The 11684-nt window shown below is 37.8% G+C and overlaps 1 protein-coding gene across 14 annotated transcripts in view; it reads left to right on the top strand.

The window, feature by feature from the left end:
• The window catches only part of SRSF11 (serine and arginine rich splicing factor 11), a 46393-nt gene that overhangs the window by 28108 nt on the left and 6601 nt on the right, over positions 1–11684 (top strand). For all 14 annotated transcript variants that reach the window (XM_054483081.2, XM_054483052.2, XM_054483019.2 and 11 more), the window contains 5 exons: positions 955–1047; positions 1731–1780; positions 3628–3755; positions 5638–5719; positions 10910–11041. In XM_054483081.2, coding sequence (XP_054339056.1) covers positions 955–1047; positions 1731–1780; positions 3628–3755; positions 5638–5719; positions 10910–11041 — 485 coding nt within the window. The remainder of the gene's footprint in view (positions 1–954; positions 1048–1730; positions 1781–3627; positions 3756–5637; positions 5720–10909; positions 11042–11684) is intronic.

Below are 11684 nucleotides of genomic sequence, written 5' to 3'. Positions count from 1 at the left end.
TTTCAAAAGCTACAGATGGTTTTAAAGTAGCCTCACTTTCATGGTTTGTGTCTATTACATTATGGATTAATCAGAATTGTGTCAAGCAGGTGGCAGAACCCTGCAGTGATTTGAACAGGGAACATTTAAGGAATTACTAACTAGTGATAAGAGATTACTAGGGGAACTCTAATGAATACAGGAATCACAAGTATAAGAAACAACCACTACCTCTGAGGCTGAAGCAGAAGGAACACCCATTTAGTTCAGGGGACTCCTCTTTCCCCATCTATGCTGAAACTTAGATTTGTTTTGGAAGGGTGACTAGTAAATAAGTTCTCTCGGGTGCCCTGGGGAGCTGCATAAGGAGTTGGTACTGAAACTCACTGAGAGGTGAGGGCTACTGGGTGTTTGACATGGTGCTGCAGGAATAATCAGAAAGGGGACACAGGAACCAGGAAGAGCCCCTTCCTTAGTCAGTGTCCTTCCAGCACTCTTTCCAAATGAAGTCTTATATCATGGCAACTGTCAAAGGAGAAATGCTTTATAAAGGTCCTGCCTCTAGTATCACAAAACAGCAGGGCAAAGAATAGTAGATTTGGATCCTGAGAAGCAATAAATAATTAAAATCAGCACAAGAATATGTTGAAATATTTTGTCTTTTTTTCTTAATCTAGGATTTAGGGCGGAAATGTGTTGTAATGGATAGAACATGGGTGTCATATAGAGCAAGACCCCTATTTCTGTTAATAGATTGTTATTGGACCACAGCCATTTGTTTAGGTATCGTCTCTGGCTGCTTTCAAGCTATGATGGCAGTAGTCTTATGGTTTGTGTACAACTGAGGAGTTGTACGGAGACCATGTAGCCTGAAAACTCAAGTTGTTATCTGACCCTTTACGTTAAAAAAGTATTAACCCCTGGTATAAGGAACTGAAATGAAGTTTTAAATAAATAAAATTTGACATTTCACAGATTGGCGCTGTTCCACTGGCTGCTTTGGGGGCTCCTACTCTTGACCCTGCCCTTGCTGCACTTGGGCTTCCTGGAGCAAACTTGAACTCTCAGGTATAACTTAGTAACTTCAAGTTTTTCACCCATTTTTACAGAAGATCTGTTTCATTAACTGTTGGTTTGCATTTCAAGAGCAGAAGCTAATGGCTATGTTGTAGTAATTTTTTTTCTTGTTTAAACTTGTCAGAGCTTTAAACAGTCACTGAATGACTAACTCCTTATCCATTAATGGATTTCTTATATATAGTTCAAAATAGAAAATAGGTTCACAGGAAGCCAGTACATTATCAGTGTGTCATAGAGTCAGAGTAGTCATGAAAAGATAGGAATGTGGTTTATAATTTTTCTATCATGGAAATTTTTCTTTTAATTTAGCTAACCTTTTTTTCTGAAGTTCTTCGTAGAGATCTTTTGTATTATATTGGCTAAGCTGTTTTGAGTTTTACATGTTTCTTTATGTCAAAAAGTCTTAAAGGAGACATAATTCTATAATATCTAGACTGTTCAGCCTCATAATCTTTAGATAACTTGCTGAAGCTGCTGTATCCAATACTGTAGCTACTGATGTCACCGGTTTTTGTTTTGTTTTGTTTTTGTTTTTAATGTGGCTACTAAAAAATTTATGTTTCATGGCATGTAGCCTGCATGGATTTCTGTTGTTCAGTTTTCTGCCTAGAAAATATTGGTCATTTATTGTTTTATGTATTCTCATTGTTCTTATGTATTATTTTTTGCAGTCTCTTGCTGCAGATCAGTTGCTGAAGCTTATGAGTACTGTTGATCCCAAGTAAGCATTTTTTCTTTGTGTTCATTGGTGATGTGGTATCTGAATGTCTACAGAATTAGAGTTTTTTTGATAGCTTATAAGAAAGTTATCAAGTTATCTTTTCTCAAGACAAGCAATATATATTGTTACCTAGAAACAAGGAGAGAAATACAGAAGTAAGTAAGGTCCTCTAAAATATTTTGTTTTAGTGTCATTTGAGTCTTGAATAGTAATTGTAAATGACTTATACCTGGATGATAGCAAAAGAGCTAATAAGGGGACAACTTCGTTTGAAGATCAGAGGCTGAGTCCTGAGGATAGTAGGAGTTAGAGGCAAAGCTGAGGGAATCCCTATCCCAGAGCAAAGTAGTATTACATATTATATAATTATTAGCCAACATTTTATTTTAGGTGCTTTTGATAAGTGCTCTTCATGCTGTCACAGAAATTGTTTCTGACTTGATGATGTGACAAATTCATCAGTTTTTTTCACTGGTTACTTGTTGGCATAATAAATTTGAACTTTATACCTTTTCCCCTTAACTTGGTGAAAGTCACTATCAGTAAGTGAGAGCATGAAAAGGACAGAATCGTTCGACTTCAGTAGTTAGTGGCCTTTTTTCTTAGAAATTAGCTAAAAATAAAACCAAGCATGTACCCATCACCCAGCTTATAAAATAAAATAATACCAATACAGTTGACGCTTCCTATATACCCATTATTTATTACATTTCCCATTCTGCCCACAAATAACTACTAAATTTGGTATCTATAATTTTTTTTCTTTCTTTCTTTTTTTTTTTTTGAGACGAGTCTCACTCTGTTGCCCAAGCTGGAGTGCAGTGGCGCAAACTCAGCTCACTGCAACCTCTGCCTCCCAGATTCAAGCAATTCTTTTGTCTCAGCCTCCCAAGTAGCTGGGACTAAAGGCACAAGCCACCACGTCCGGCTAATTTTTTGTACTTTTAGTAGAGACGGGGTTTCACCATGTTAGCCAGGATGGCCTCGATCTCCTGACCTCATGATACACCCGCCAAGGCCTCCCAAAGTGCTGGGCTTACAGGCATGAGCCACCGTACCCGGCCTACAATTTTTTTTTACATGTGTAAACCTGTAAGGAGTATCTTTAGCCTTTCCACTCAAGACTTCATGTGTAATTTTGGTAGGCCTTTGGCCTTAGCCTCAGTTCCTCCCCACCTACAAAGTAAAAGGTAATGCTTTTCCCCAAAAAGTTACTATGTCATAATTTTTTTTTTTTTTTTTTTTTTGAGACGGAATCTCGCTCTGTCGCCCAGGCTGGAGTGCAGTGGCGCGATCTCTGCCTCCTGGGTTCAAGCAATTCTGCTGTCTCAGCCTCCTGAGTAGCTGGGACTACAGGCGCCCGCCACCATGCCTGGCTAGTTTTTTGTATTTTGAGTAGAGACGGGATTTCACCATGTTAGCCAGTATGATCTTCATCTCCTGACCTCGTGATCCACCCGCCTTGGCCTCCCAAAGGCTGGGATTACAGGCGTGAGCCACCACACCTGGCCAAAAATTTTTAATTTATGAATAAAAGTTCTTAGCATCAGCATATTTTCTTGTACTGGCATTTCTAAAAATGTGTTTGTTTATGGAAAGTTAATGGATGTTCAGCAAAATAGGTATTTTTTTAATTCCAGATGACTCTTAGTCATTAAAATAAATACTTGTAAATATTCAAAACAGTGCTGTACTATATATTGTTTACCAAAGTTATCATGGAGTCCTCCCCTCCCTTTTTTTGAAGGAATATTTTGCTAAAATGATGTTATATACTTCAGTATTTATTTGAAATGCTGGTGTGCATTTTAAAATATTTCAGATCCCATTTCTTGGTTCTGTTTCAGGTTGAATCATGTAGCTGCTGGTCTCGTTTCACCAAGTCTGAAATCGGACACCTCTAGTAAAGAAATAGAGGAAGCTATGAAAAGAGTACGAGAAGCACAGTCCCTAATTTCTGCTGCTATAGAACCAGGTAAACAATGTTTATGCAATTTTGTTGTGTGATTCTTGGCAAAAATGATTTTGACATAAATGTGGAATTGTGTTGAGTGACACCCTAGTCGTTTAAAATGTTGTAAATTCTGATAAAAGATTGTATAGTGGAGTGCCACTCAGATGTATTTGGAGACAATTCTGGTGGTCACAGGAGTACCAACTGCATCTAGAGGGCAAAGGACCAACATGTTGCTAGATATCCTGCAACAAACAGCACAGCCTTCCACAGCAGTGGTTAATCTAGTCCAAAATGTCAGTAGGATTATCTAATACTTGATATAATATTTTGTTTCTCTTATTATTTATGTTTATCCAAGTTGGGATAGCCTAATTTTAAACTTTTTCATTGATCAAGAGAACCTAGTGAAAATGCTTCTGTTTAAAATGATATTTCTTTAAAGAAAATTAGTTTTCTTCTTTGCAGATTGTCTGTTTGAGATTAAATGAATAGATATATTATCTGCCCATATATATTTAGATCTATGGCCCTGGATTTTCTTTCTTATAAATATCTTATTCATTAATAAATGGGAATGTTTTTTAATGTGCCTATTATTAGGAAAATAATTTTAAAGTATAATAGTGGATAAACTGATAACAAAGGCTTTATATGTGTTATGTTATTTAACCAGGAAAATGTCAAATAATTAGCCACAGTCACATGGCAAGCAGTAGGAACTTTTAGATAGCACAGCCAGGTGTATGTAAAGTTTACGACACACCATGTTCTAACTGCTGTTTATATTGAAAATACATGATTAAAATGACTGAATGTAGTTTTTTTTATGAACTGATGTTTTTACCAATATTTTTACGAATTTATTATAATGACATTCACAATAAATTGAACCCTATTAATGAAATGACTTAAATGTAAAAGAAACTCAGTCTCACTTTGATGATAGTTAATGAATGTAGAATACAATGACTTTATTTCTCTTGTTATGTCCGCAGTTAAGGAATTTCTTATGTGTAGTTCTAGATCTCCTTTCTATACTTACACAATTGAAAATTGGTAGGGAAGAGGAGTGATGAGCAGATAACAGGAAGCGAGCTAGCTTACTAAAATCTGATTCTGTCACAGAAGTGGACTAAAATCAGTGAGTGAATCATGACTCTGCATTTGGGGGCCAAATATTGAGTCTGTGAAGAACCAAGGAAAGGAAAGGGGACCCCTCATTTAGAACCTTGTCAAGAGTAAATCAGAGCCAAAGAATGAGAAATTTACCCTCTTTGTAGATTGCTTTACAGAAAACACTTCACAGCCTCTTAAGTCTGGCAAGTGAAATAGTCAAAGGAACCTTTAGCTAGCTGAGAATTAGAAGTCTGATTTGGATCTACCAAAAGCTTGGATGATTTGCAATTTATAGTATTTCAGTAAGCTTCAAAATCATGATTATAAAATGGTTACTTGTGACGTTCAAGGGTTGTATGTAAAAGCTGAAAACTAAGGTGAAAAATTATTAGAATAACTTCTGAAACGGAATAATCTTCCTATTTGATGTGTTTTTTTGTATGTTTGTTTTTGTTTTTGAGGGGTCTCACTCTGTTGCCGAGGCTGGAGTACAGTGGTGCAATCACAGCTCACTGCACCCTCCATCTCCAGGCTCAAGCAATCCTCCCAGCTCAGCCTCCCGAAGTACCTGGGACCACAGGCACACACCGCCATGCCCAGCTAATTTTTGTATTTTTTGTAGAGATGAGGCCTCACTATATTGCCCAGGCTGGTCTTGAACTCCTGGACTGAAGTGTTCCTCCCACTGCAGCCTCTCAGAGTGCTGTGATTACAGGCATGAGCCACTGCGTCTGGCCCCTATTTAATGACTTCTAAATGCGAGCTCCTTTTCTTTTAAATATAGATAAGAAAGAAGAAAAAAGAAGGCATTCAAGATCAAGATCACGTTCTAGGAGGAGGAGGACTCCCTCATCTTCTAGACACAGGTTAGATTGCTTTTTAGTCAATTATACCTTAGACAAAGATATATATGTCACATCTTTTTTAATTTGTTATTAATCTGTTATCCTCTGGTTAAAGTGTTTTAGTAACCTCTGCTGTTAGAGTGTGTGAATGACTGTTCACACATGTAAAAAGTAAGAAAAGGTACAGACAAAATAGATGATTTATGCTTTAAAACCCCCAAAAATTCAGAGGTGGTAGGAAAGCATTGGAACTAGAGCAACAAAATGAAAAATAATTGATTCATTGAATTATACAAGTTTCCAAATACTGACTTATATTTGTTATCTAGTGTCAAAAAATGACATCTGGTAATACCACCTTAGATCTCATCAGTAAAATGCAAGTAGTAGGAATCTGGCATGCTCACAATAATGGAGTCATTTTCCAAAATTTAATTTTCTCAGATTTTTATCATTGGCAACAGATTCATCTGTTTTCCTTATATAATACACTTCGTTTATTTTTCAAAAAATTGTCTGCCAAATACCCAAGTCTGGATAATCATAGTTTGTAGATTCTCAAAGGTGATAATGAAAAAGCAGTTAGTTCAGCTCATAACTCAGACAGGTGTCTTCCTTAATATAGCCATTATATTCATAAGCATCAGAAGTGATTTATGCATACTTTCCATTTCATCACACAGAATATTACTCAAGAGACTAGATTTAATTCTGCTACTATGTTAATAGTACTGAAGGGGGATTTAATAAAATTAACTTTACTGCTTCAAAAAAGACGTCTTTATAAAAGTGGCATTATTTTTTTTGTTTTACCGCAAGTGCATACAGAAATGCCAGTGAAGAAGATAGTGACTCCTAGGGCAGTTCAATAGCCCCTACCTTGATTTGTGTTTAAGAGTTCAGTGTTTTTACCCACTGTGGCTTTTGTGACATTGGTGCAAACGTCAACACAGTGGAAAAGGCAATAATTTGTTATTATTTTGAAAAAAATTTTGACCTTATGGACCCCATAAAAGGGTCTTAGAGCATCCACAGTTGTGCAAACGACAATATGAAAGCCATCGCTCTAGGTTATTCACCAACTATTTTAGCCATTCTTCGATTTTCTTAATTTCCAAACTCAATCCTAATTGGCCTGATTGCATCCTAGTTCTAGTCAGAACCTTTTAGGGTTGACATTCAGAAGTAGGATATTCCAGTTGTGGTCATTTACTTCAGCCAGTTTCAGCTTCTCTTTATATACCCCTCCATCACTGGACTTTTTTTTTTTTTTTTTTTTTTTTTTTTTGAGACGGAGTCTCACTCTTGTTGCCCAGCCTGGAGTGCAATGGCACGATCTTGGCTCACCACAACTTCCGCCTCCTGAGTTCAAGCGATTCTCCTGCTTCAGCCTCCTGAATAGCTGGGATTACAGGTGTGTGCCACCACGCCCGGCTAATTTTGTATTTTTAGTAGAGACTGGGTTTTTCCATGTTGGTCAGGCTCATCTCAAACCCGCGACCTCAGGTAATCCACCCACCTTGGCCTCCCAAAGTGCTGGGATTACAGGTGTGAGCCACCATGCGCGGCCAGTCACCCCTTGACTCTTAAACCTTCACTCCTGGGTTCATCTCTTCTGGAACCCAGTTCTGTCAGTTGTCTGCCTTTTCTTAGTGTCTGTTACCCCTTAGTTTTTACCAAGGGTTAGATAAAACCATTTCTCCTATTGTCAGGATTTTTGAAAGAGCAGTGTGACTTGAATCCTAGACTTTGTCACGTCTCTATTAAAAGCATTTATATCATAAAATATCTAAAAAGTCACATTTCTGTCTCAGAGATGACCTTTTCACTCTTTTTATTATCTTCTAATATCATTTTCTTACTTTAAGTCATTTCTTGGGGTATTACAGGGGTTATCCTGTATGCTATGTCGGTTTATTCCCTGTCACCCACCTTATCCCACTCTGTCTCATTCTTAGAGTTGTCTTTCAGAAACCCAAATACAGATCATGTCACAGATACTGAGAAGCTCCTTATTGCCTTGATAAGGTGATAGATAAAACCTTAGAATAGCTTTCAGGGTTCTTTACTATTTCGTCTGGTTTATCTTTTTACACATGTCATTTGCCACTCCAAAAGTTACAGGACTAATTGCCTCAACATACCATTTTCTTTATGTCTTCATGTTTCTGCTCATGATCCTTTCTGCCTAATGCTTTCCCACATCTTCCATTTCTGCCTTGAGGAGCTCCTTTTTCTTTCTTCAAGATACAATGCTTGCAGTCTTAATCTTCCATGACAGTGCTCTCATAGTTTAACCTCTGCAATAGGATATACCTCATAATATGATTACTACAATTTATATGTGTTTCCCTTTACCGAACTCTTATTAAAAAGGAGAGCCTGGGCCTGGCGGGGTGGTTCATGCCTGTAGTCCCAGCACTTGGGGAGGCCGAGGCGGGTGGATCACGAGGTCAGGAGATTGAGACCAGCCTGGCCAACATAGTGAAACCCCGTCTCTACTAAAAACACACAAATCAGCTGAGTGTGGTGGCGCGCGCACCTGTAATCCCAGCTACTTGGGAGGCTGAGGCAGGAGAATCGCTTGAACCTGGGAGGCGGGGATTGCAGTGAGCTAAGATCGCGCCACTGCACTCCAGCTTGGTGACAGTGAGACTCCGTCTTAAAAAAAAAAAAAAAAAGGGAGAGCCTGTGTCTTTTTCTTTGTATTAACTCTTAGTGGGACTCTCTCAGTTTAATATTAATTACTTTACTATGACCAGTGAAAAGTAGAAGTGAAATATTTCCCTGAATCCAGTTACTTGTAATACATTGTAACAGAGATCATTGTTGTGGGTTGTGGTAACACACACACACACCCCCCCACACACACACACACACCCCCACACACACACACACACCACACACACACACACACACACACACACCCAGGCTCAAGCCATCCTCCCACCTCAGCCTCCTGAGTAGCTGGGACTACAGGCATGCACCACCACACCTGGCTAATTTTTGCACCTCTTTTTTAATGTAGAGACAGGGTTTTGCCATGTTGCCCAGGCTGGTCTCAAACTCGAGCTCGAGCTGTTCGCCCACCTCGGCCTCCCAAAGTGCTGGGGTGACAGATACAAGCCACTGAGTCCAGCCCTGTTGTAGTATCAAGCATCACATAGTGTGTTAAATGACCATGACTTTCACAAGCTTTTTGACTTTATTAAAAATATGTTACACTAATCTCTTTTGCTGGTTGTTAAAAGCTCATATGAATTAGTAAGTATAGAAAAGTGACTGTAGTACATTCCCTTTGAAAGACAACTGTTTAATCTCTTACAATTATGATTCTGATATTTTATATGCCTATATTTCATTCAAAGTATATTATTGGTGCCTTTTATTTAAATCAGGCAGTGTAGTAATTGCTCAAGAATACAGTCATGAAAAGACTTACTTCCCGTGTCTTTGTGGAGTCTATGGTAGGGTAGTTAAGTACATAAAAACGTCTTAGGATGTGGAGATGTTATTGCAAGGAATTGTTTAGTAAATACTTTCAAATATGGCTGAAAATAAGAGATTAAAATTAAAGTTAATTGAGTTCAATAACTCAAATAGTTTATTAAGGCATTACTATGGGTTTTGAGGCAGTTTTAGGGAGTTATGGCAACAGAAGCTATATTAGTACATCAGTAAGAGGAAAGAAGGACATCAATATTTAATGTACAGTCCCTCCGTACATGCAGGGGATTGGTTACAGATCCACCTATACCAGAATCTATGCATGCTCAAGTCCTCTGGAATCCACATATAGGAAAAGTCAGTCCTGACTATACATGGGTTCCTCATCCTTCAAATACTGTTTTTAATCCACATTTGGTTGGTGGCAAAAAAAAAAAAAAAAAACAGTGTGTAAGTGGACCCATGCCGTTAAAGCTCATGTTATTCAAGGGTCACTTGAGTGTGCCTACACTAAGGCACCGAGCTAGACTCTATATACTGCATTTAATCTTTGTCATTATTTGGTGATGGAGGTGTTGATGATGGAGGGGTTACTATCCTTGACTGCTGAAGTAACAAGGTCATAGAGGTTAGATAATACTCTTAAGTTACCTGGCTTATAAATGAGAGTTTAACACAAGTCTTTAAGATGTCCATACTCTTGTACCTTGAAAAGAAAAGTAGGCAGAAAATTTAGACTAGATTTGAAATGTTGCACAGAAAGAAGTTGAATGGTCACTAAAAGTTAAGTGATCAAGACTAAGCAAAGGATTGCAACTTATTTTTAATTTTTAAAATAGAAGAGAATGGGCTGGGTGTGGTGGTTAATGCCTATAATCCCAACTCTGGGAGGTCAAGGTGGGCTGGTGGCATGAGCCCAGGAGTTCAAGACCATCCTGGGCAACATGGCAAAACCCCGTCGCTTAAAAAGTAAAGGAGAATGAGTTTTAATGCAGTAGGGAGGATGACAGCATCTAAAGGTTAATTGTGCTTCTTACGTCCTGGAAGAGCCAGGTCAGGACACAATGGATGGGGGCTCGGTTCAGGGAGTAGAGAAACAGATATGTCAGGGAAAAATGAGAGTAAAAGAGGCAGTTTATACAAATTGTATATATCTATAAAAGGTCTGCATTGCCTGGAATTTCCTAAATTGTGGATTAAACGAGTGGAATTTGTTTCAGAGAAAAATTCGAAATCGGAGATGGCAACACAATAAGTGGTTTCTCTTTATAAAATAGGAATAATAGTGGCGTTTACTTTATGGACTTATGAGACCAATTTGTAGTTTATATATAGCATGATATAAGTATTTGATTTATGATGAGGAAGGTTTAAGCTGCACTAATGAGGAATCAAATAAGAAATATATGCTAAAATGCTGTATAATTGTATAAGATGATGCAAGTAAGTCATATTTTTATTCTCCTTCATGATCTAGTAGTATTTTTAACCTTGGAGTTGTAAGTACAGTGGGCATAGAAGGACCTATCTGACAGGTTGAGCAAATCATTAAAAGATGAGGAATTCCAAGTGTTAAAAGGTATTACTAATTTCTAAGGTGTTGAAGGTGTTTGTTCTATGGGCTAAATAATAGCAACTGGAAGGGAATTATCCCCCATTTAATTGTTTAGTCTATATGTCTGAATCTTTTGTCTGATAATAAGCACAAAATTTATAGTCTTTTTACATTTATACACATGTATTGGCTTCCTTTTACATTATTAGGCGGTCAAGAAGCAGATCGAGACGGCGGTCACATTCTAAGTCTAGGAGTCGGCGACGATCCAAAAGCCCAAGACGGAGAAGATCTCATTCCAGAGAAAGAGGTAGAAGGTCAAGGAGCACATCAAAAACAAGGTATAGCATTGGGTGAGAAAGCAAATTTTAGGGTTCCCAATACCCCTAGTACTGTGCTACTTAGTAACAAAAGAGGTGGTTGGAGGGGGGGGCCAGAGAAATAGGGCTAGACAGGGGAAGAAACTGTCAATATTTGAGTTTGAGGAGGCTGACGTTTGTTTTCTGGTGCTTCCTTGTAAACTGAAACTTCAGCTTACAGCTGAGGGCCTAAGTAAAATTTCTTAGTAGTAGGAATTGTTAGCTGTCCTGCTACCTTCTTTCATAAGAAACACCTTAACGTTTTATTTCCGTCTAAAAATACATTCAAAAACCAGTCTTTTCGTGTAAAGCCAAACACTTTTAAATTAGTATGCCCCCAGTCATTTATAGTTGTGAGGCATACAATTTCACAGCACTTAATTTTTTTAGCAACTGCTTTTTATCTCTTGCTAAAATATTTATCTTAATTTTCTAGAAGCAACTGTATATTTGGCATTATTTTGTTCATTTATATATTTAGTTAAATCATGTCATTAAAGTAAGTACAGCTGGGGACACAACATAACTTACTCTTTCTTGGGAAGCATAAAACTAAACTGATGAGAACAGAAGAGTGGGGGTAGCTTTACTATCGTTGTTAAACCTGTAATAATGGGGCTTTTAG

The sequence above is a fragment of the Pongo pygmaeus genome, chromosome 1 (genome assembly GCF_028885625.2).
Source record: "Pongo pygmaeus isolate AG05252 chromosome 1, NHGRI_mPonPyg2-v2.0_pri, whole genome shotgun sequence".
Taxonomy (NCBI): Eukaryota; Metazoa; Chordata; class Mammalia; order Primates; family Hominidae; genus Pongo; species Pongo pygmaeus.
This window is presented reverse-complemented; position numbering and strand designations above follow the sequence as displayed.